This window comes from Bufo gargarizans, unplaced genomic scaffold (assembly GCF_014858855.1).
Source record: "Bufo gargarizans isolate SCDJY-AF-19 unplaced genomic scaffold, ASM1485885v1 original_scaffold_2062_pilon, whole genome shotgun sequence".
NCBI lineage: Eukaryota > Metazoa > Chordata > Amphibia > Anura > Bufonidae > Bufo > Bufo gargarizans.
The window spans coordinates 140,703-162,807 of NW_025334626.1; the positions used below are offsets into that span (position 1 = coordinate 140,703).

At 44.8% G+C, this 22,105-nt stretch overlaps 1 protein-coding gene across 1 annotated transcript in view; it reads left to right on the forward strand.

Moving 5' to 3' along the window:
* The window catches only part of LOC122923923 (complement component C9-like), a 32,624-nt gene that overhangs the window by 5,441 nt on the left and 5,078 nt on the right, over positions 1-22,105 (forward strand). Inside the window, exons 2-10 of the mRNA XM_044274795.1 lie at positions 3,441-3,452; positions 5,271-5,524; positions 5,842-5,986; positions 8,611-8,761; positions 12,494-12,632; positions 15,971-16,186; positions 18,009-18,249; positions 20,812-20,940; positions 21,504-21,682. Of these exons, the coding sequence (XP_044130730.1) occupies positions 3,441-3,452; positions 5,271-5,524; positions 5,842-5,986; positions 8,611-8,761; positions 12,494-12,632; positions 15,971-16,186; positions 18,009-18,249; positions 20,812-20,940; positions 21,504-21,682 (1,466 nt within the window). The remainder of the gene's footprint in view (positions 1-3,440; positions 3,453-5,270; positions 5,525-5,841; positions 5,987-8,610; positions 8,762-12,493; positions 12,633-15,970; positions 16,187-18,008; positions 18,250-20,811; positions 20,941-21,503; positions 21,683-22,105) is intronic.

A 22,105-nucleotide genomic window follows, 5' to 3' on the forward strand; every position in this document is an offset into this window, starting at 1 on the left:
CAGGAGATTACTACATACAGGTATATACAGCCACCACTAGAGGGAGCTCAGGAAATTACTGCATACAGATCTATAAGGCCACCACTAGAGGGAGCCTAGAATAATCCTGCATATGTATATACACAGCCACCACTAGGGGGAGGGCAGGAGATTACTGCATACAGATATATAAGGCCACCACCAGAGGGAGCTCAGGAAATTACTGCATACAGATCTATAAGGCCACCACTAGAGGGAGCTCAGGAAATTACTACATACAGATATATACATCCACCACTAGAGGGAGCTCAGGAGATTACTGCATACAGATATATACAGACACCACCAGAGGGAGCTCAGGAGATTACTACATACAGATATATACAGCCATCACTAGAGGGAGCTCAGGAGATTACTGCATACAGATATATACAGCGACCACTAGAGGGAGCTCAGGAGATTACTGCATACAGATATATAAGGCCACCACCAGAGGGAGCTCAGGAAATTACTGCATACAGATCTATAAGGCCACCACTAGAGGGAGCTCAGGAAATTACTACATACAGATATATACATCCACCACTAGAGGGAGCTCAGGAGATTACTGCATACAGATATATACAGCCACCACTAGAGGAGCTCAGGAGATTACTGCATACAGATATATAAGGCCACCACTAGAGGGAGCTCAGGAGATTACTGAATACAGATATATACATCCACCACTAGAGGGAGCTCAGGAGATTACTGCATACAGATATATACAGCCACCACTAGAAGGAGCTCAGGAGATTACTGCATACAGATATATACAGCCACCACCAGGGGGAGATCAGGAGATTACTACATACAGATATATACAGCCACCACTAGAGGGAACTCAGGAGATTACTACATACAGATATATACAGTCACCACTAGAGGGAGCTCAGGAGATTACTACATACAGATATATACAGCCACCACTAGAGGGAACTCAGGAGATTACTACATACAGATATATACAGCCACCACTAGAGGGAGCTCAGGAGATTACTGCATACAGATATATACAGCCACCACTAGAGGGAGCTCAGGATATTACTACATACAGATATATACAGCCACCACTAGAGGGAGCTCAGGAGATTACTGCATACAGAGATATACAGCCACCACTAGAGGGAGCTCAGGAGATTACTGCATATAGATATATACAAGTAGATTTATACAGCCACCACTAGGAGAAGCTCACTACACATAGATTTATACAGTCACCACTAGAAGGAGCTCACTACACATAGATTTATATAGTCACCACTAGGGGAAACTTACTACACATAGATTTATACAGCCACCACTAGGAGGAGCCCACTACACATAGATTTATACAGTCACCACTAGAAGGAGCTCACTACACATAGATTTATATAGTCACCACTAGGGGAAACTTACTACACATAGATTTGTACAGCCACCACTAGGAGGAGCTCACTACACATACATTTATAGAACCACCACTAGGAGGAGTTCACTACATGTAGATTTATACAGCCACCACTAGGAGAAACGCACTACACATAGATTTATACAGCCACCACTAGGGGGAGACCACTACACATAGATTTACACAGTCACCAGTAGGGGGAGCTCACTACACATAGATTTACACAGTCACCAGTAGGGGGAGCTAACTACACATAGATTTACACAGTCACCAGTAGGGGGAGCTCACTACACATAGATTTATACAGTCACCACTAGAAGGAGCTCACTACACATAGATTTATACAGCCACCACTAGGAGGCGCTCACTACACATAGATTTATTTGGTCACGACTAGGAGTAGCTCACTACACGTAGATTTATATGGTCACGACTAGGAAGAACTCACTACACATAGATTAATACAGCCATCACTAGGAGAACCTCACTACACATAGATTTATAGACCCACCACTAGGAGGAGTTTACTACATGTAGATTTACACAGCCACCACTAGGAGAAACGCACTACACATAGATTTATACAGCCACCACTAGGGGGAGACCACTACACATAGATTTACACAGTCACAACTAGGGGGAGCTCACTACACATAGATTTATACAATGACCATTAGGAGGAGCTCACTTCACATAGATTTATATAATGACCACTAGGAGGAGCTCACTACACATAGATTTATACAGCCACCACTAGGAGGATGTCACAGCTTAGTGGTAGTTTGCCGTGACACTTTTGCCACGCATGCTGGTTGCCTGTTGCAACATGTTGTATTGCATGCGTGTGAATTTCCCCTTTAAGGCTGTCTTTCTTCCCATTCTGGTAAGCATGGGGTTAAGGCTTAGTTCACACGAACGTTTGTGATCTGTTGCCGTATTGCGGCCCGCAATACATGGCCACAGTTCCGTGTGCATTCCGCATCACGGATGCGGACCCATTCACTTTAATGGGTCCGCAAATCCGGAATCGCGGAACGGCCGCACGGGACGGGACCCCTCGGAAGCACTACGGAGTGCTTCCGTGGGGTTATGTCCTGTACCTCTGTTCCACAAAAAGATAGAACATGTTCTATCTTTTAGCGGAACGGGCGGATCGCGGACCCATTAAAGTGAATGAGTCCGCGATCCGAAGTGGCTGACCTACGGCCGGCGATCATGCATCGCGGCCCGCTATTTGCGGGCCGCAGCACGAGCACGGTCACACACGTTCGTGTGAACTCGGCCTAAGAGGCTTTAGGTGGAGCTGGGTGTGGCCGCATGGCTCTTATGTTCTGAGTAGTGATGAGCGAACTTGTGTTTTAAGTTCGGCGTCTAAAGTCCGGCTTCCGGTTAGCGGAGAATCCCGATATGGATTCCGAATACCGTTGTGGTTCGTGGTAGCGGAATCAATAATGGCCGATTATTGATTCCGCTACCACGGACCACAACGGAATTCGGAATCCATATCGGGATTCTCCGCTAACCGGAAGCCGGACTTTAGACGCCGAACTTAAAACACAAGTTCGCTCATCACTAGTTCTGAGCTATGAGCCTGTGTTTAGTTTTTCTTCAGTGTCTTGAGGAGCTGGTGCTATTCCATCTGCCCAGTCCTTGAGGGCCACCTTATGGGACATCGTTGTCTCCAGTGATGTCTTCCTTATGTCTCCTCCATTTTCCCTACCTTACCTGTTGTTATGTTTGGTGTGGGTATATGTTCTGGGGTTGTTGTACGTCTAGTTGTTGTTCCGTGTCCGTTCAGTGTTTGGTGTATTCTGTCCTGCATGGATGTTAGATGTTCCCCTGTTTGTCTGTTGTGTCCTCCAGAAGGGGGTCTCATGGTTCCCCGGAGGGGGAACTAAAAGTCAAGTCTGTAAGCTGTTGCTGGAGTGCTGGTTCCTGTGTGTCAGTATGTACTGCATCAGTTTTGGTGGATTGTAGTTAGTTTGTATGGGTTTCAGTTTATCTCGGTGTGTTCTTCTTTGGTGCCTTCCAGCAGCTGCAGCAGGTAAGTCACCAAGTATTCTGTTGTTCTTGGTTCAGTGGTTTCTTGCCACTGGATACTCGCCTGCCATTCCACTTGGCTTCCTCTCCTTGCTGTTAGGCCTGCAGAGACTCCTGCTCTTCCGTGTCTTAGAAGAGCAGGTCGTCTCTGACCCTGACCTTACTCACCCAGGGATCGCTACGTTCAGTAGGGCCCAGGTTCCAGAGTATAAGCCCCCCTACCATCAATGCTGGCTCATACAGTTAGGAGGTCAGGGATAGGATGAGGGATGTGCTAGGAGGTCTCCTATTCCCTTATCCATGGTTTCTGGCCTGGTGGCATCCTATTTTTCCCTGACGTTGTATGGTGGGCGGTTTCCCCCACTCCCCATTGTGACAGAGGAGCTCCCTACAAATGATTTATACAGTCACCACTAGGAGGAGCTCACTACACAAAGATTTATACAGTCACCAATAGGGAGAGCTCATCAGACACAGATTTACACAGTCACCACTAGAGGAAGCTGACTACACAGAGATTTAAACAGCCACCAGCAGGGGAGATCACTACACATAGATTTATACAGTCACCACTAGGGGAGCTCAATGTATATGGGTCTATATGACCACCACTAGGGCAGCTCACTATTCATGGATTTATACAGCCACCACTAGAGGGAGCTCACTACACATAGATTTATACAGTCACCACTAGGAGGAGCTCACTACACATAGATTTATACAGTCACCACTAGGGGGAGCTCACTACACATAGATTTATACAGTCACTACTAGGGGGAGCTCACTACACATAGATGTATACAGCCACCACTATGAGAAACGCACTACACATAGATTTATACAGCCACCACTAGGAGGAGCTCACTACATATAGATTTATACAGTCACCACTAGGGGGAGCTCACTACATATATATTTATACAGTCACCACTAGGGGGAGCTCACTACACATAGATTTATACAATCACCACTAGGAGGAGCTCACTACATATATTTATACAGCCACCACTAGAGGGAGCTCACTACACATAGATTTATACAGCCACCACTAGAGGGAGCTCACTACACATAGATTTATACAGTCACCACTAGGGGGAGCTCACTACATATATATTTATACAGATACCACTAGGGGGAGCTCACTACACATAGATTTATACAATCACCACTAGGAGGAGCTCACTACATATATTTATACAGCCACCACTAGAGGGAGCTCACTACATATATTTATACAGCCACCACTAGAGGGAGCTCACTACACATAGATTTATACAGCCACCACTAGGAGGAGTTCACTACACATGGATTTATACAGCCACCACTAGGGGGAGCTCACTACACATAGATTTATACAGTCACCACTAGGAGGATCTCACTACATATATTTATACAGCCACCACTAGGAGGAGCTCACTACACATGGATTTATACAGCCACCACTAGGGGGAGCCCACTACACATAGATTTATACAGCCACCACTAGGAGGAGCTCACTACACATGGATTTATACAGCCACCACTAGGGGGAGCTCACTACACATAGATTTATACAGCCACCACTAGGAGGAGCTCACTACACATGGATTTATACAGCCACCACTAGGGGGAACTCACTACACATAGATTTATACAGCTCCCATTGAAGTCAGTGTTGGTGGTATGCACAGTAAGTTCTTTATTTAGGGGGCTAGCCAGATTATTTTGCAGTGCCAATCCAGCACCTGGGTGTGCCCCCTCAGCCCCTGTCATTGCTGCTGCCATTGTTACTGCCACCTCTAGCATTGAAATATATATGTTTACGGCTAGGCAGGAGACTGAGTCACATTGCAATTGCACCAAAATCTCATACACAACATTGACGTGGAATCACTCGGAACTCATCGTGTAGCCATACCCTTAGTGTGTCATCGTGCACATAATATCAGAATCCTAATTAGACTAATTTCACCCAAGTTCTTTGTTTTCAGATTTTTGGAGCGGCTGCGGCGATCTGCTGATGCCCCTTCTCCGGTGGACTGTGAGATCAGTAACTGGGGGTCTTGGAGTGAATGTGACCCGTGTACCAGTCAGAGGGTAAATATGAACTTTGACTGTGGACTGTTTGCACTTAGGGAAATACTGTATATTAGGAGGACGTGGGAACTTCTGTCTGCTTCTTACTGATTACTACGACCGCCATGTAATAAAGCCACCACAGCAGGGGGCGCTCTAGTAGAGATGCTGTTCGTTCTGACTCATAGAGAGGGCGCCATCTCTGTATGTTATGTATATATCCTTATAGGACATATGTGCAGGGGTCGTCTTCATCAGATATTCCAGCACTGCCCCAGTATGATGGCGTCTTATGTAACGGCACTGTATTTCTCTCCCTGTCTCCTCCCGATGCACAGTACCGCTCTCGGAGCATTGTGAAGTTTGGCCAGTATGGCGGCACCCGATGTTTGAGCTCATTGGGCGAGTATCAACGTTGTAAACCAGACAAAAATTGCGGAGACACCGTAATCGACTGTGGAAACGACTTCGAATGTGAAACAGGTAATTCTATACAGATATAAATGATTTTATCCATGTAAACTACACACAAACAAGGGCCACACCCAAAACGGCAACTAAAGTACTGTTACTAATAACTCATATAGAGTGAGTCCAAAAATAGAGCCAGAGTGCCCCGCTCTCCAAACAGTGGCGGTGGATTGCCAAGTGTACCGCCCTAACATGATACTGCTGAGTGTACTGCTCTAAGACCATGCTGCTGATTGTACCGCCCTAAGATGATACTGACGAGTGTACTACCCCAAGACAATACTGCTAAGTGTACTGCCCTAAGACCATACTGCCGAGTGTACTACCCAAGACAATACTGCTAAGTGTACTGTCCTAAGACAATACTGCCAAGTGTACTACCCCAAGACAATACTGCCAAGTGTACTACCCCAAGATAATACTGCTAAGTGTACTGTCCTAAGACAATACTGCCGGGTGTACTACACCAAGACAATACTGCTAAGTGTACTGCCCTAAGACCATACTGCCGAGTGTACTACCCCAAGACAATACTGCTAAGTGTACTGTCCTAAGACAATACTGCCAAGTGTACTACCCCAAGACAATACTGCTAGGTGTACTGTCCTAAGACAATACTGCCGAGTGTACTACCCCAAGACAATACTGCTAAGTGTACTGCCCTAAGACCATACTGCCGAGTGTACTACCCCAAGACAATACTGCTAAGTGTACTGCCCTAAGACAATACTGACGAGTGTACTACCCCAAGACAATACTGCTAAGTGTACTGCCCTAAGACCATATTGCCGAGTGTACTGCCCCAAGACAATACTGCCGAGTGTACTGCCCTAAGACAATACTGCTAAGTGTACTGTCCTAGAACAATACTGCCGAGTGTACTGCCCTAAGACAATACTACCGAGTGTACTGCCCTAAGACAATACTGCCGCGTGTACTACCCTAAGACAATACTGCTAAGTGTACTATCCTAAGACAATACTGACGAGTGTACTACCCCAAGACAATACTGCTAAGTGTACTGCCCTAAGACCATATTGCCGAGTGTACTGCCCTAAGACAATACTGCCGAGTGTACTGCCCTAAGACAATACTGCTAAGTGTACTGCCCTAAGACAATACTGCCGAGTGTACTGCCCTAAGACAATACTGGCGAGTGTACTGCCCTAAGACAATACTGCCGAGTGTACTGCCCTAAGACAATACTGGCGAGTGTACTGCCCTAAGACAATACTGGCGAGTGTACTGCCCTAAGACAATACTGCCGAGTGTACTGTCCCAAGACAATACTGCCAAGTGTACTACCATAAGACAATACTGCCAAGTGTACTATCCATACTGTCAAAAGTACTAACCCTTGACAATACTGCCAAGTGTACTGTCCCAAGACTATACTGCCATGTGTACTGCCCCAAGGCAATATTGCTGCATATACTGCTCCAAGACAATACTGCTGATTGTACTGCCCCAAGATAATACTACCAATTGTACTGCCCTAAGACCATAGTGTCGAGTGTACTGCACCAGGATAATAATGCCGAGTGTACTGACCCAAAACAATACTACCAAGTGTACTCCCCCAAGATGATTCTGTTGAGTGTACTGCCCTAAAACAATTCTGTCGACTGTACTGCCCCAAGAAAATGCTGCCAATTGTACTGCCCCTAGAGTCAGACCATACTGCTGAGTGTACTGCAAATGTACAGCAATGTCCAATATAAGAAATACATTGCCCCACATAAAAATTGTAAGCAGAATGAACCAAGTAAACAACACATCCATTAGACTTATTCCGCCATAGTATTCAAAGATTGCATTCTAAATGCCAGCAGCCACCACTAGGGGGAGCTAGCTGCATATAGATTTCTAGAGCTCCAATTGAAATTATACAGATACATATGTTGCTGTCGCCCCCTAGTTGTAGCTGCCTATAGCCTTTTGAGGCAGACTTAAGCCCCATTTCCACTTCATTAAACCCACTAAAATTTTTCTGGTCACCCTGCGATTGAAAGTAGTACATGGTGCTTTTTGGATACCTGATCCGAGGAGGTTCCAAGCGAGCCAAGCCGGTACCATGAGGTCACATGACCACACGGGTTACTAGTGACTCTATGACCCCAAATATTTCTGCATACAGTAAATGAAGACCTTGAAATCAGTAACAGATAATACACTCACTGAGTGATTCCTTGTGTTGGGAAGGGGGCGCTGTTGCATTGCCAACTATGGAAAGTATAGGCCTTCAGCAGTGGTAGAAATTGGTACTGCATGTAATAGAGGCAGGAAAAAATGGAGCCCCACAGATGGAGAAAATGAGGGTCTACCCTCCAGGACTTCTGCATATGCATAATGCAAAACCAGTTCCAGGATCTCTTCAATCATTATGTCCCATTTCTTGTACCTATCTTCTCCAAAGTGAACCCTGCACCCCCATTACCGTGCCCCAATTTTACTTTTAACAGCAAATTGCTAATTTACGAATTTTGGGTATTGTTGCCACCAGGTGGCGTGTTAACAGAAAAGAGAGCCACCTTGTGATGGCACAGAGCACAGCATTGGCTGCACCGATGTTCTGTGTTTTTTGCACTCTCTGAATGCCTGAACCTACAGATTTTGTGGTTTTGCACTATTTTTAGGAAGATGCATTAAAAAGAGGCTGCTGTGTAACGGAGACAATGATTGTGGAGACGGTTCTGATGAAACTTGTGATGAAGACCAAGATCCAAAACCCGTCTGCCGTAATATGGATGTAGAATTGTCAGAACTTGGAAGGACGGCGGGAGACGGGTGAGTATTGTAATAATGCGCATATTGTAAATTTTATGGATAAACATCAATGGGATCATGATTTACAATTCTGTTGATGGGTGCTGGAAACAGTCAGCAAGAATATCAACAGACACCCCCCTAACAGCTAAGAGGAGCCCCTAAAATGCAGGGAACATTGTCCCTATGGGCATCTGTGCTTGTCCCTATTCAGCTGCTTTACTTAAAGTTTTTTTTTTTTTTAACCAATAATCTATTCTCTGGATAGGTCATCAGTATTATCTGATTGGTGGGGGTCCGATACCCAGGACCCCCGCCGCTCAGCTGTTTAAGAAGGCACCGACACTCACAGTAGCAGCGTGGCATTCTCTCTGCTCACCAAGCACAGCACCACTGCGCCTAGGCCACATGACCAATGAACACAACGTCACATGGCCTAGGAAAAATAGCGCCAGTCAGGGGCGTTGCTAGGGTCTCAAAAGATCCGGGGCACAAGCCCCAATAAATATCCCCCCCCCCCCCCCGCACTATGCTGTACTTGCTATACAGCGGCACTTACCTGTCACATCCAGGGCCTTCAGGGGACGTCTCCTCTCTGTCATCATCTTCTCCATTCGGTCTGGACAACTTCTCTCAGCCGCCTCGTCTCTGCAGAGTGTGACACACAGACATCTTAGCTTCCTCACTTTCTATCATTATCCCCCAACTGGAGTCCCCACAGTGTTATCCTGCTGCTTGCTATGCCAAAACCTCAACCCCCCCCCCCCCATACCCCCAAATACTATCCTAAAGAAACATTACTGCCCCCCATAGTAATAGTGCTCCTCATAGTCCCACCAATAGTAATTCCCTTCTAGAATGCCCTTATTAGTAACACTGCCCCAACCGTGATAATGCTCCTCAACAATGCCCTCCCATATTAATAATACCCTCACAGAGCCCCCAGTAGAAATAAGGCCCCCTATTGTTCCCCCAGTGGTAATAAAGCTCCCTACAGACCCCTCAGCAGTAATAAGGCCCCCATAGTGCGCTTAGTAGAAATAAGGCGGATCTAGAAGACCCTCCTATAGAGCCCCCAGTAGTAATAAGAACGCCTATAATGTCCCCTGGATCTGCAGTGCCCCCTGCAGTTATAATCCTCCCTCCACCATACAGTCCCATGTAAATAACATCACCTCCTCCCCAGCCGCCTCCAACGCACAATCCCATGTAAACATCACCCCCTAAGGCTACTTTCACACTTGCGTTCGTGCGAAACTGTCATGTACTTGTACAGGACGGATCCGCACAGATATAATAGAAACGAATGCATCTGTTCAGGACCGATCCGTTTGTATTAGATTTTAATTTCTAAGTCCCAATACGGATCCGTCCTGACTTACATTAAAAGTCAATGGGGGACGGATCCGTTTACAATTGCACCATTTTGTGTCAATGCAAAGGGATCCATCCCCTTTGACTTACATTGTTAGGCTACTTTCACACTTGCGTTCGGGGCTCCGCTTGTGAGCTCCGTTTGAAGGCTCTCACAAGCGGCCCCGAACGGATCCGTACTGCCCTAATGCATTCTGAGTGGACGCGGATCCGCTCAGAATGCATCAGTCTGGCGGCGTTTGTCCTCCACTCCGCTCAGCAGGCGGACACCTGAACGCTGCTTGCAGCATTCGGGTGTCCGCCTGGCCGTGCGGATCCGTCCAGACTTACAATGTAAGTCAATGGGGACGGATCCGTTTGAAGATGACACACTATGGCTCAATCTTCAAGCGGATCCGTCCCCCATTGACTTTCAATGTAAAAGTCTGGACGGATCCGTCTGAGGCTACTTTCACACTTAGAATTTTTTTTACAATATAATGCAGACGGATCCGTTCTGAACGCAAGTGTGAAAGTCAGGACGGATGCGTTTGGCTCTGCAAGGCCATGCGGACACAAAAAACGCTGCTTGCAGCATTTTGGGGTCCGCCTCCAAAATGGAACGGGGGACCGCACGGAGCCGAACGGATGCATTCTGAATGGATCCGCATCCATTCAGAATGCATTGGGGTTAAACTGATGCATTTGGGGCTGCTTGTGAGAGACCTGAAACGGATCTCACAAGCGGATCACCAAACGCAAGTGTGAACGTAGCCTAAACCAGTGTTTCCCAACCAGTGTGCCTCCAGCTGTTGCAAAACTACAACTCCCAGCATGCCCGCACAGCCAAAGGCTGTCCAGGCATGCTGGGAGTTGTAGTTTTGCAACAGCTGGAGGCACACTGGTTGGAAAACACTGGACCCTAAACATTAAGTCCCATGTACATAAACATCATTCCCCCCCCACCATCCACTTTCAATATACAGTCCCATGTAAATAACATCCCTCCCTCCCCCAGCCACCTCAAGCACACAGTTCCATATCAATAACATCCCTCCCTTCAGCCCTAAAATACATCCCAGTTAAATAACTACAACTCCCAGCATTTCTCTGCCTCTCCCTTCACTTACCTCTCCTGTACAGACATCACCATTAGTCTCCTTCTCCTCTTGACTCCGGTCCAATCCTGAACTGGGAAGAGGCAAAGGACCTTTGGTGACATCACAGGTCATGTGAACAGCAAAACAGGCTGTGATAGGATGACCTGGATGGTGACCTGGATGGTGACACATCCTATCACAGCCTGTTTTGCTGATCACATGACCTGTGATGTCACCAAAGGTCCTTCGCCTCGTCCCAATATTAGATTCAATTGTATTTGCCGTTCTGTGTACGGCAATACAGTTGTATCTAGCCGGCAGGCAGGACATTCGGGGCATGGGACAAAACATCCGGGGCCCAGGCCCCTAATGTTTTACCCTAGCGACGCCCCTGGCGCCAGTGTCTTCTCAAACAGATGATCAACGAAGATCCTAGGTTTCAGACCCCCACCAATCAGATACCAATGACCTACCCAGAGGATAGAACATACAGATAATACAGGAAGGAAGTGTGTGTCTCCAATATGGCCGCCTCTATACAGACAATACAGGAAGGAAGTGTGTGCCTCCAATATGGCCGCCCCTATACAGATAATACAGGAAGGAAGTGTGTGTCTCCAATATGGCCGCCTCTATACAGACAATACAGGAAGAAAGTGTGTGCCTCCAATATGGCCGCCCCTATACAGATAATACAGGAAGTAAGTGTATGTCTCCAATATGGCCGCCCCTATACAGATAATACAGGAAGAAAGTGTATGTCTCAAATATGGCCTCCCCTATATAGACAATACAGGAAGGAAGTGTGTGTCTCCAATTTGGCTTCCTCTATACGGACAATACAGGAAGGAAGTGCGTGTCTCCAATATGGCCGCCCCTATACAGATAATACAGGAAGGAAGTGTGTGTCTCCAATATGGCCGCCTCTATACAGACAATACAGGAAGGAAGTGTGTGCTTCCAATATGGCCGCCCCTATACAGATAATACAGGAAGTAAGTGTATGTCTCCAATATGGCCGCCCCTATACAGATAATACAGGAAGAAAGTGTATGTCTCAAATATGGCCTCCCCTATATAGACAATACAGGAAGAAAGTGTGTGTCTCCAATTTGGCTTCCTCTATACGGACAATACAGGAAGGAAGTGCGTGTCTCCAATATGGCCGCCCCTATATAGACAATACAGGAAGGAAGTGTGTGCCTCCAGTGCTTTCAGTGATTCTGTTCCTCCCACCATTTATTATATAATTTTCCTCTTTATTTATTATTTTTATTTTGTTCCTTTCTATTAATTTTAGTTTTGCTATCCTGGGGATGGAAATAAAGAGAAACCCCTTTGACAATGAGTTCTTCAATGGGATATGTGACCGTATCCGCGATGGTAACACGAGGACCTATTACCGCAAGCCGTGGAATGTGGCTGCTCTTGTGTATCAGGTAGCAAACTGCACAGTCAGCCTCCTCTTCATCGTGGGATTACTTTGTGCGACAACATAATTAACCCATTAACCCCTTAGTCACCACGGCAATACCTTAGCCACTAAGGTGCCTTAAGATAGGTCGCAAACTTTTTACCGCGGCCTAATTTAAGGTCTGCATGAGTCTTCTGTGCGGTTAATAGAGGAGGCTCTAACAGACCGGACCCGCAGAAGTGCCCAATCCAGTCCATTTAACTCCTTAGATGCCACGGTCAATAACGACAGTGACATTGAAGTCGTTTAGAGGAAGGGAGCTTGCTCTGTCTGCCATCGGCACCCCGCCATCTCATTTGCAGATGTCTTCATACAGCAGCCTGGGCCTAATGGAGGCCTCAGTGCCTCAGTACTTCTCTGACACAGCTTGTTGCTGTCAGTATAGCTCTGACAGTACAATACATTGTACACCATAAGCAGTGCTATGTATTTTAGAAACTGGTACCACTATGGAACTAGTAAATGGTTAAGAAAACAGTTAAAAACTAAACTCCAATTTTAAAAATACACATTTTTCCATTGAAAAAAAGCTTTTCAATGGAAAAAAAATAGCAAAAATACTAACTCTTCCACACATTTGATTTTTTCCACGTCCGTAATGACCTACACTACTCAGTTATCATTTGATATATCTCATAGAGTAAACTTTACCAGAATTGCAGTTTTTTTTGCTTATATTTGTTTTAACCAAAAATGATACGAATGAAAAGTACAAGTCGTCTTGCAAAAATTAAGCCTTTACACAGCTATGAAGAAAGAAAAATAAAGTTATGGGTCTTGGAGTGGGGCGATGCAAAAACATTTTTTTTAAAGGTTTTTTTTAATTGTTCAAAAGTAGTAAAAAACAAAACAAAACATGAATTTGATTTCGTTGTAATCATACTGACCCATGTTATACAGGTCCTTCTCAAAAAATTTGCATATTGTGATAAAGTTCATTATTTTCTGTAATGTACTGATAAACATTAGACTTTCATATATTTTAGATTCATTACACACCAACTGAAGTAGTTCAAGCCTTTTATTGTTTTAATATTGATGATTTTGGCATACAGCTCATGAAAACCCAAAATTCCTATCTAAAAAAATTAGCATATCATGAAAAGGTTCTCTAAACAAGCTATTAACCTAATCATCTGAATCAACTAATTAACTCTAAACACCTGCAAAAGATTCCTGAGGCTTTTAAAAACGCCCAGCCTGGTTCATTACTCAAAACCGCAATCATGGGTAAGGCTGCCGACCTGACTGCTGTCCAGAAGGCCATCATTGACACCCTCAAGCAAGAGGGTAAGACACAGAAAGACATGTCTGAAGGAATAGGCTGTTCCCAGAGTGCTGTATCAAGGCCCCTCAGTGGGAAGTCTGTGGGAAGGAAAAAGTGTGGCAGAAAACGCTGCACAACGAGAAGAGGTGACCGGACCCTGAGGAAGATTGTGGAGAAGGACCGATTCCAGACCTTGGGGGACCAGCGGAAGCAGTGGACTGAGTCTGGAGTAGAAACATCCAGAGCCCCCGTGTACAGGCGTGTGCAGGAAATGGGCTACAGGTGCCGCATTCCCCAGAAACAGCGGCAGAAGCGCCTGACCTGGGCTACAGAGAAGCAGCACTGGACTGTTGCATGTCATTCAGAAATCAAGGTGCCGGAGTCTGGAGGAAGACTGGGGAGAGGGAAATGCCAAAATGCCTGAAGTCCAGTGTCAAGTACCCACAGTCAGTGATGGTCTGGGTGCCATGTCAGCTGCTGGTGTTGGTCCACTGTGTTTTATCAAGGGCAGGGTCAATGCAGCCGCTATCAGGAGATTGTGGAGCACTTCATGCATCCATCTGCTGAAAAGCTTTATGGAGATGAAGATGTCATTTTTCAGCACGACCTGGCACCTGCTCACAGTGCCAACACCACTGGTAAATGGTTTACTGACCATGGTATTACTGTGCTCAATTGGCCTGCCAACTCTCCTGACCTGAACCCCATAGAGAATCTGTGGGATATTGGGAAGAGAAAGTTGAGAGACGCAAAACCCAACACTCTGGATGAGCTTAAGGCCGCTATCGAAGCATCCTGGGCCTCCATAACACCTCAGCAGTGCCACAGGCTGATTGCCTCCATGCCACGCCGCATTGAAGCATCCTGGGCCTCCATAACACCTCAGCAGTGCCACAGGCTGATTGCCTCCATGCCACGCCGCATTGAAGCAGTCATTTCTGCAAAAGGATTCCCGAGCAAGTATTGAGTGCATAACTGAACATAATTATTTGAAGGTTGACTTTTTTTGTATTAAAAACACTTTTCTTTTATTGGTCGGATGAAATATGCTAATTTTTTTAGATAGGAATTTGGGGTTTTCATGAGCTGTATGCCAAAATCATCAATATTAAAACAATAAAAGGCTTGAACTACTTCAGTTGTGTGTAATGAATCTAAAATATATGAAAGTCTAATGTTTATCAGTACGTTACAGAAAATAATGAACTTTATCACAATATGCTAATTTTTTTAGAAGGACCTGTATATGCCAAAAAATGACCACAAAATTTATAACATAAAAACGTCCCTCCCTAGAAACAGTTAATAAAAGTTATGGGTACCCCAAATGGTGCAAAAAAAAAAAAAGCTCTCATACAGCTACATCAAAGGAAAAATAAAAAAAATTATAGCTCTTGGAAGGCAACAATGAAAAATACCCAAAACAGGCTGGTCACTAAGGGGTTAATGGTCAGCACTATAGCTTATTACGGGTTTCATTAAAGAGAATCTGTCACCAGGATCTCTTCAGATAAAGGGCCCAGATAACTATTTTTTATTTTTTATACCGCCCCCTATTGTCAGGATTTAAAACTGCACTGAAACACATTGTCAGGACTGCTGTGCATGTGCACAGGAGTCCTCCCAGCAGTCCAGACAGAGTATTTCAGCGCAGGTTTGAGGGCTAACAGCAGGAGAACAGGAGGCAGAAGAAAAATAAAAAATAGGTAAGTCTAACGTATATGAGGTGCCCGGGCATTATAGGGGTTGGATAAACCCTTTAATTCCATAGTTAGGAATAGGAGTGCTTAAAATAGCTCCTTCGATTCCTTGATTCCCATTAGCTGATTGGTTTAGTATCAAGTGAATGGGATTCACCGCTACCATTCAGGAATGGCAAACTGTATTTGGCTTGGTTATTCGAAGGGTCTGGTTTAACAGAAGACCATTCTCACTACAGCGTGAGAATGACCTTGGGTCTATAAATTGGGACACAAGAACAACTTTAATTAAAAGTAACATTTTGTTTTATTACTATTTCTTTTTTCCATTTCTAGACCAAAGCTGATAAATCTTTTACAACGGAAACCTACGAAGATGCTGTCGAGCTATTGACTCAGGTCATACAGGAACAAACCAAGGAGTTCGACATCTCATTGTCTATTAAAGTGACACCTACCGAGCACAATGACACCACAATTACTGGGAATGTAGGACTGAAAACATCCAAAAATGAAAGCATTCAAACAATCAAAGAATACTCCAAGAAAACGGTAATAGTAAAACAAACTAACTAATGGAAATATTTTTTGTTGCACTGGGTTTTTTGTTTTTTTACTGAGAATGACTCCACATTTCTCGTAGCTCTGAATTTCCCTAGAACATGTCTTCTACTGGGGGCATCCTAGGTAATGTAGCAGGAGGTGGTAACTGCTCTCAAGACCTGTGGCATCACCTTACACATTGGGCCAAGCTTGTGTTATTTAACCATGGATGTATATTGTACCTAAAACTAGGAGGATTGTGTAAGAAGGAGGGATAGTTGTTGAGTTGATGGACCTCCAAGGGCTATAAGAAATAAGCCACCCATTTCTATAAGTATAAAGGGAGACAATGTTCACCACCAATCAAAGAGTCTGAGATATCTAACCAACTGCGGATGTAAAGAAACACCTTCCCATGGCCTTTAGGCGCTCGACATATGATATGGCCTATTCATGACCAATTGTGTCCTGAATCCTCATTTGTATACTACTTTTGAAAGGTGAAGTTTAAAGAGCAAATCCAGGAGAGATATGTTCCAATGAACATTGTTTCACATCTACAGTAAAGGTATCCGTCAGACTGTTCCAGTAGACGAACGTCAGAGCCCATTGACAAAAACTGGTGCATGCATGAAAGTGGTCGAATGCCCACCAGATCCCAGTATAGTTAAAGGGGTCCAGCTGTGCACGGCCCTGTCCGGTTATGCTCTATATACGGTAAACTCCGGCAGCCAGTTAGATACCTTTATTGTATATGTGAAAGTAGCCTAAGAAAGGTTGGGTGGTAGATAACTCTAAGGCCCAAGTTCTAATGTTATCACCTACATGTTTACCATAATAAGGACTTGAAAGGTAGATTTTAGAAGACCTTTTTACATTTCTAACTTAGATCCTCTAAACAACCAAAAAGAAGAGTAAAAATCCAATTTTTGAGGACATTGAAATAAAAAGTTTGATTGGATCTCAATTCATAGCATGCCACCCATCCAGAGATTTTCGCATTTGGATTAAAATATGGAGCTGTCCATGGTATCATGAGATGATATCAGAGGCAAGGTTTTTGGTTTAATTATCAAGAGTTTCACCGTTCATCTTTGAAAATAATTCTCATCTGAGACCCTCAGACCTTTTGCTAAAAGGTTATTTTAAATGTGACATTACATGGTGGCAATTCAGATGCTCTGAATGAAGTAGGGGATTCTCAAGAGGGGAACTTCCTTCTAAAATGATTATACTGACTTAGGCCTCCTGCACAAGAATGTGTGCGCCCCGTGGCCGTGCTGCGGCCCACAAATTGCGGGCCGCAATGCACGAACACCGACCGTGGGGCAGCCGCAGTGGTTCGCGGACCCATTCACTTCAATGGGTCCGCAATCTGCCTGTTCCGCAAAAAGATAGAATATGTTCTATCTTTTGCGGAACGGAAGTATGGGACAAAACTCCACGGAAGCATTCTGTAGTGCTTCCGTAGGGTTCCATTCTGTGCTTCCGTTCTGCACCATTCCGCATCTCCGGATTTGCGGACCCATTTAAGTGAATGAGTCAGAATCTATGATGCGGAATGCCCACGGAACGGCGCCCGTGTTTTGCGAATCCACAAATGTGGTCCACAATACGGCAACGGGCAGCACACGTGTGCAGGAGGCCTTATGGGGTAAGTTCTTTAAGACTAATTTTCATCTAGAATCAAAGTTAGTGAAGGGTGTAGTAGGTTACAATATAAAAGAAATCCAATAATGGGAGGGGGGGATATTGAAGGAACCTTCATGGTGGGGATTGTGCACTTCCTAGAGGCAAGGAAATTATAATTTTTTTTCTACTTCTTTCATAGAACAAACAATTTTTAAGGGTTTCAGGGTCTGTCCAGTTGGCAACTTTCCAAATGAGGGCAAGAAGCAGCATGGTATCGCCAACTTTCATTGAAGACTTGAACAATCTCCCGTCCTCCTACCAAAAGGCAGAATATTTTGCCTTACTAGAGATGTATGGAACTCATTATGCAGTGTCCGGAGTCATTGGAGGGAAATATGAACTTGTTTACGTGTTGGATTCCATAGCCATGAAAACCAAAGGTATGGTATATAATAATGCCATGTTCCCTAACCTGTGACTTTGCAGCTGCTACAAATCTATAGCTCCTAGCATTGTTTGGTGATCCTTATATCTCAATGCATCAAAAATGAAAAACTAAGCAAATTTGCGTTAAGACTTGACTAAAAATCTCCTACTGTTTTGGTATCTACAGCTCCTATATAGTCCTACAGTATGGGTCTCCACGGTAACAGACTACAAATAAAGCCTGTGTAGTCTGATCATTTTATCACTTCCTTCCATTTATCAGCTAAAGTATGAAAGTATGAACACGACACCTGCACTAAGGTATCCAGCAGGCTGTACTAGCAGAGGAACAGCCTGCCAGAGTTCATCGGATCTGTCCTAGCTAGTGTTGATCCCGAATATTCTAATCGAGAATTTTTATCGCGAATATTGGCACTTCGAGAATTTGCGAATATCTAGAATATCGTAATCGTGAATATTCTAGATTTTTTTTCATCAGTACCCATGATCCCTCACTGCTTCTTGCTTGTGGGCCAATGAGATGGCTGCAATATCTTTGACTTTAGGAGTAGTGTTGATAGCAAATTTTCGCATTGCAAATTTGCCGATTTTCGCAATCAAGAAAATAATGAGTGGAGATCACAAATTTTCAAATTTGCGAATATATGACGAATATTCGCCCAAATAATTGTGAAATATCGCAAATTCGAATATTGCCCCTGCTGCTCATCACTGGTGCTAGCCAGATACTGCTGCATTCACCTTTGAAGCCCATTGACTATAATAGTATCCATACAGTTTCTGGCATGAGCACCAGTTTTTGTCCAGCTGAAAGATGCCACTCATGCCGGAAACTATCCAAATCCTCTCGGAATCCTATTATGTAGTCTAGAGATGAGCAAAGTTTAGAAAAATTCGATTCGGCAACTTTGCCGAAGTTAGCCTGGAAATTTCATTGGTTACTAATTAATTTGTTCCAAATCGCTATAAGTCAGGTATATCGAGGTCACTCTGGCTTAGGGTATGGCCACACAGAGCAGCCATGCTGCGGTGAAGACCGCACTGTATAGTCCTTCATTAAACAAGGGGTTGATGCTGGTCTGGGGTTTGGCTGGTTAGGTGGGGGCACAATATACAGATTATTGCTGTTCTTGCCTGCAATCTCCTGCAGGTTATTTGACAGTAAACACAGAATATTAATCAGCTATGGCATACCCACTCCTCCAACCCTAGCAGTCTCTTGCCCTACAGGTGGAAGCCCTTCTTTTGCCATTTGCTTTTCCTCCTTTTCCACATCATCTAATATTGATGAGAATATGTCATCAGGAACATACAGCTCCTTTTCTCTGCATCTTGCTGACTTTTCTAGGACATGGAGACTATGAAAAATGATTTGTAAGAAGTAAAGTCAGCAAAAGATGAGGATGGTCATCATTAAGACCTGTCCCCCCCTAAGGGGTGCAGACTGGATGGTATTGTTCGGCACGCTGGCAGTGGAATAATAAAGGCTTTCATCTTATTGGTATTGAATTACATTTATGGCTGATGTAGAAAAAAATAATAATACTGACATAGAATAAGTCTCCCTGCGCTCTCCCTGCGCTCTCCCTGCGCTCTCCCTGCACTCTCCCTGCACTCTCCCTGCACTCTCCCTGCGCTCTCCCTGTAGTCTCCCTGCTCTTTGCCTTGCACTCTCCCTGCAGTCTCATCACCCTCCCTGCACTCTCCCTCTTCAATATCCTTCTATTAATCATTTTCAGCAACACTGTCTTTAGCGCATGAGCACTTGCTATGTTCCTCCCTATGCTCATAGGACAATGGCGGAGACCGCACGGGAGGAGGGTTTTATAGGGCTGTGAGATCACAGGGGATGGCTATCTGTGGATTGGCTGGCTGCACGCCATTATGGATGATCTTGCGTTACCAGGCTTCTTATCTTCACTTTGTTCGACGTTTTAGGAAAAATTGATTTGTTACCATGAAGCGCGAGGAAATTCGGATTCGTTGCGAATCAAAGTTTACCTAAACTACAGACCGAATTCCGCTTAGAATGCTTTGCTCCACATTAATATAGTCAATGGGGTCCTATGGTGCAAGGCCCTAAACGGCTTTGCGCCGGTTTCTGGTAGGAGTACCAATTTTTGTCCGTCCGTTTCCCCTCCAGATTCCAATATATAATCAATGAGGACCAGTGGTGCAAGGCTCCATCCGACTTTGCTGGATATGGTAAACAACGGCAGGCGGTTCCTCTGCCAGATACCTTACTGCGCGTGTGCAGGTGTCTTAAGGATAGCAAAAAGCAGAAGGCAAATGAAAAGGAAGTATGACTGCAGGTCAGACTACACAAGGTTTTACTGTTGTCTGTTTCCATGGGAACACAGTTTTTATTGGAGCTTGCATCAAGAATTTATGCAAACTAGTTGTTCATATTCCTTCATATATTTTAAATCCTGAAACTATTGCAGTTTGCTTTAGAAAAGACTTACCTGGCGGCCGCCATAGTTGCGTCACACAAAATGAAAACCAGCCATAAAAATGTGATGTATTAACTGACCTGTATGTACCCGCCATTGCAGATGTTACCACCAGCACCGTAACGCAGTGTCTTGGATACAATGCCGGCATATCTGTGGCAGCTCAGGGGATTGATGTTTCCGCTAACGCGAAAGCAACAGATTGTGAAAAGATCCTTTCCAATGTACAAGGTGAGTTCCTCCTGAGTGTGATACACGTTCCTGGCGCTTATCATTCACAATCCGACGCATAATATAACAGACAGCGGTATTCACACAGGCAGTTTTGTTGCAGGTATTTTTTAATGAGTGGTTACAAAATAAAAATAAAAATTGCTGGCAGAAGGTCGAAAAGCAAAACTGGAAACCTTCTGCGGTCCTTAACATAATTATGGGCTTAGTCCATGAACATATTTATTTTTCTGCGTCCGTACCATTTTTTTGCTTGTGAACCATTCACTTCAATGGGCCGCAAAAACAGCAGAAATGACCCCGTGTGCATTCCATGTCCGCAAAAAAATAGAACGTCCTATTCTTGTCTGCACTACAGACATGGATAGATTTTACTATTAGGGGCCGGACGTTCTGTTCCACAGCCAGTATCTGTGTTTTGCGGATCGGCAATTTGCAGACCGGAAAGCACACAACGGTCTGTGCATGAGCCCTAAGGGGAGGAATGTTGGCCGTAAACCTTACCTTACAGGAGTGGTCTTCATCTTGCAGTATGTTACACTTTATCTAATTTTGTATTATAGGGAACACACAAAGTTCTCCTGTGATCGAAAACGTTGTCTCGTTTGTGGAGGGAGGAACCATAGATTTTGCGACACTTCTAGAAGAGAAGCTTTCCCGGAGGAGCACAGAAATTGATGTTGAACACTTTGTGAAATGGGCATCTTCCTTAGTAGATGCTCCGGTCATAATCAAGAGAAAGGTAAAGACCCGTCCGTAGGCACAGGCAGTGCGGTGGAGCCGCGGGCTGAAAGGTCTGCACTATCTATTATCTATCTTTTATCTTTCTACCGTATTTTTCGCTTTATAGGACGCACTTTTCCCCCCCAAAAGTGGGGGGAAATGGTTGTGCATCTTATAAAGCGAATACTAGTGAGTGCTTCCATTTTGGTATGCAGTAGGTGCCAGGAGCGGGGAAGTGAAGCGCTGTGAGCGTAGCCAGTACTCATGCAGTACGCAGCCCCGCAGGGTTAGGTGAGTGGTAGGTCACGGTTATTAGGCAGAACAAGGGTTACTCACAGTTCATAGAAGACCCTGGGCAGGCATACAGCAGTGATGGAGAGGCTGGCACAAGGGTCCTCTGGGGCACTCTCTGTGTATAGAGACCAGGCCGGTGGTAGGTGAG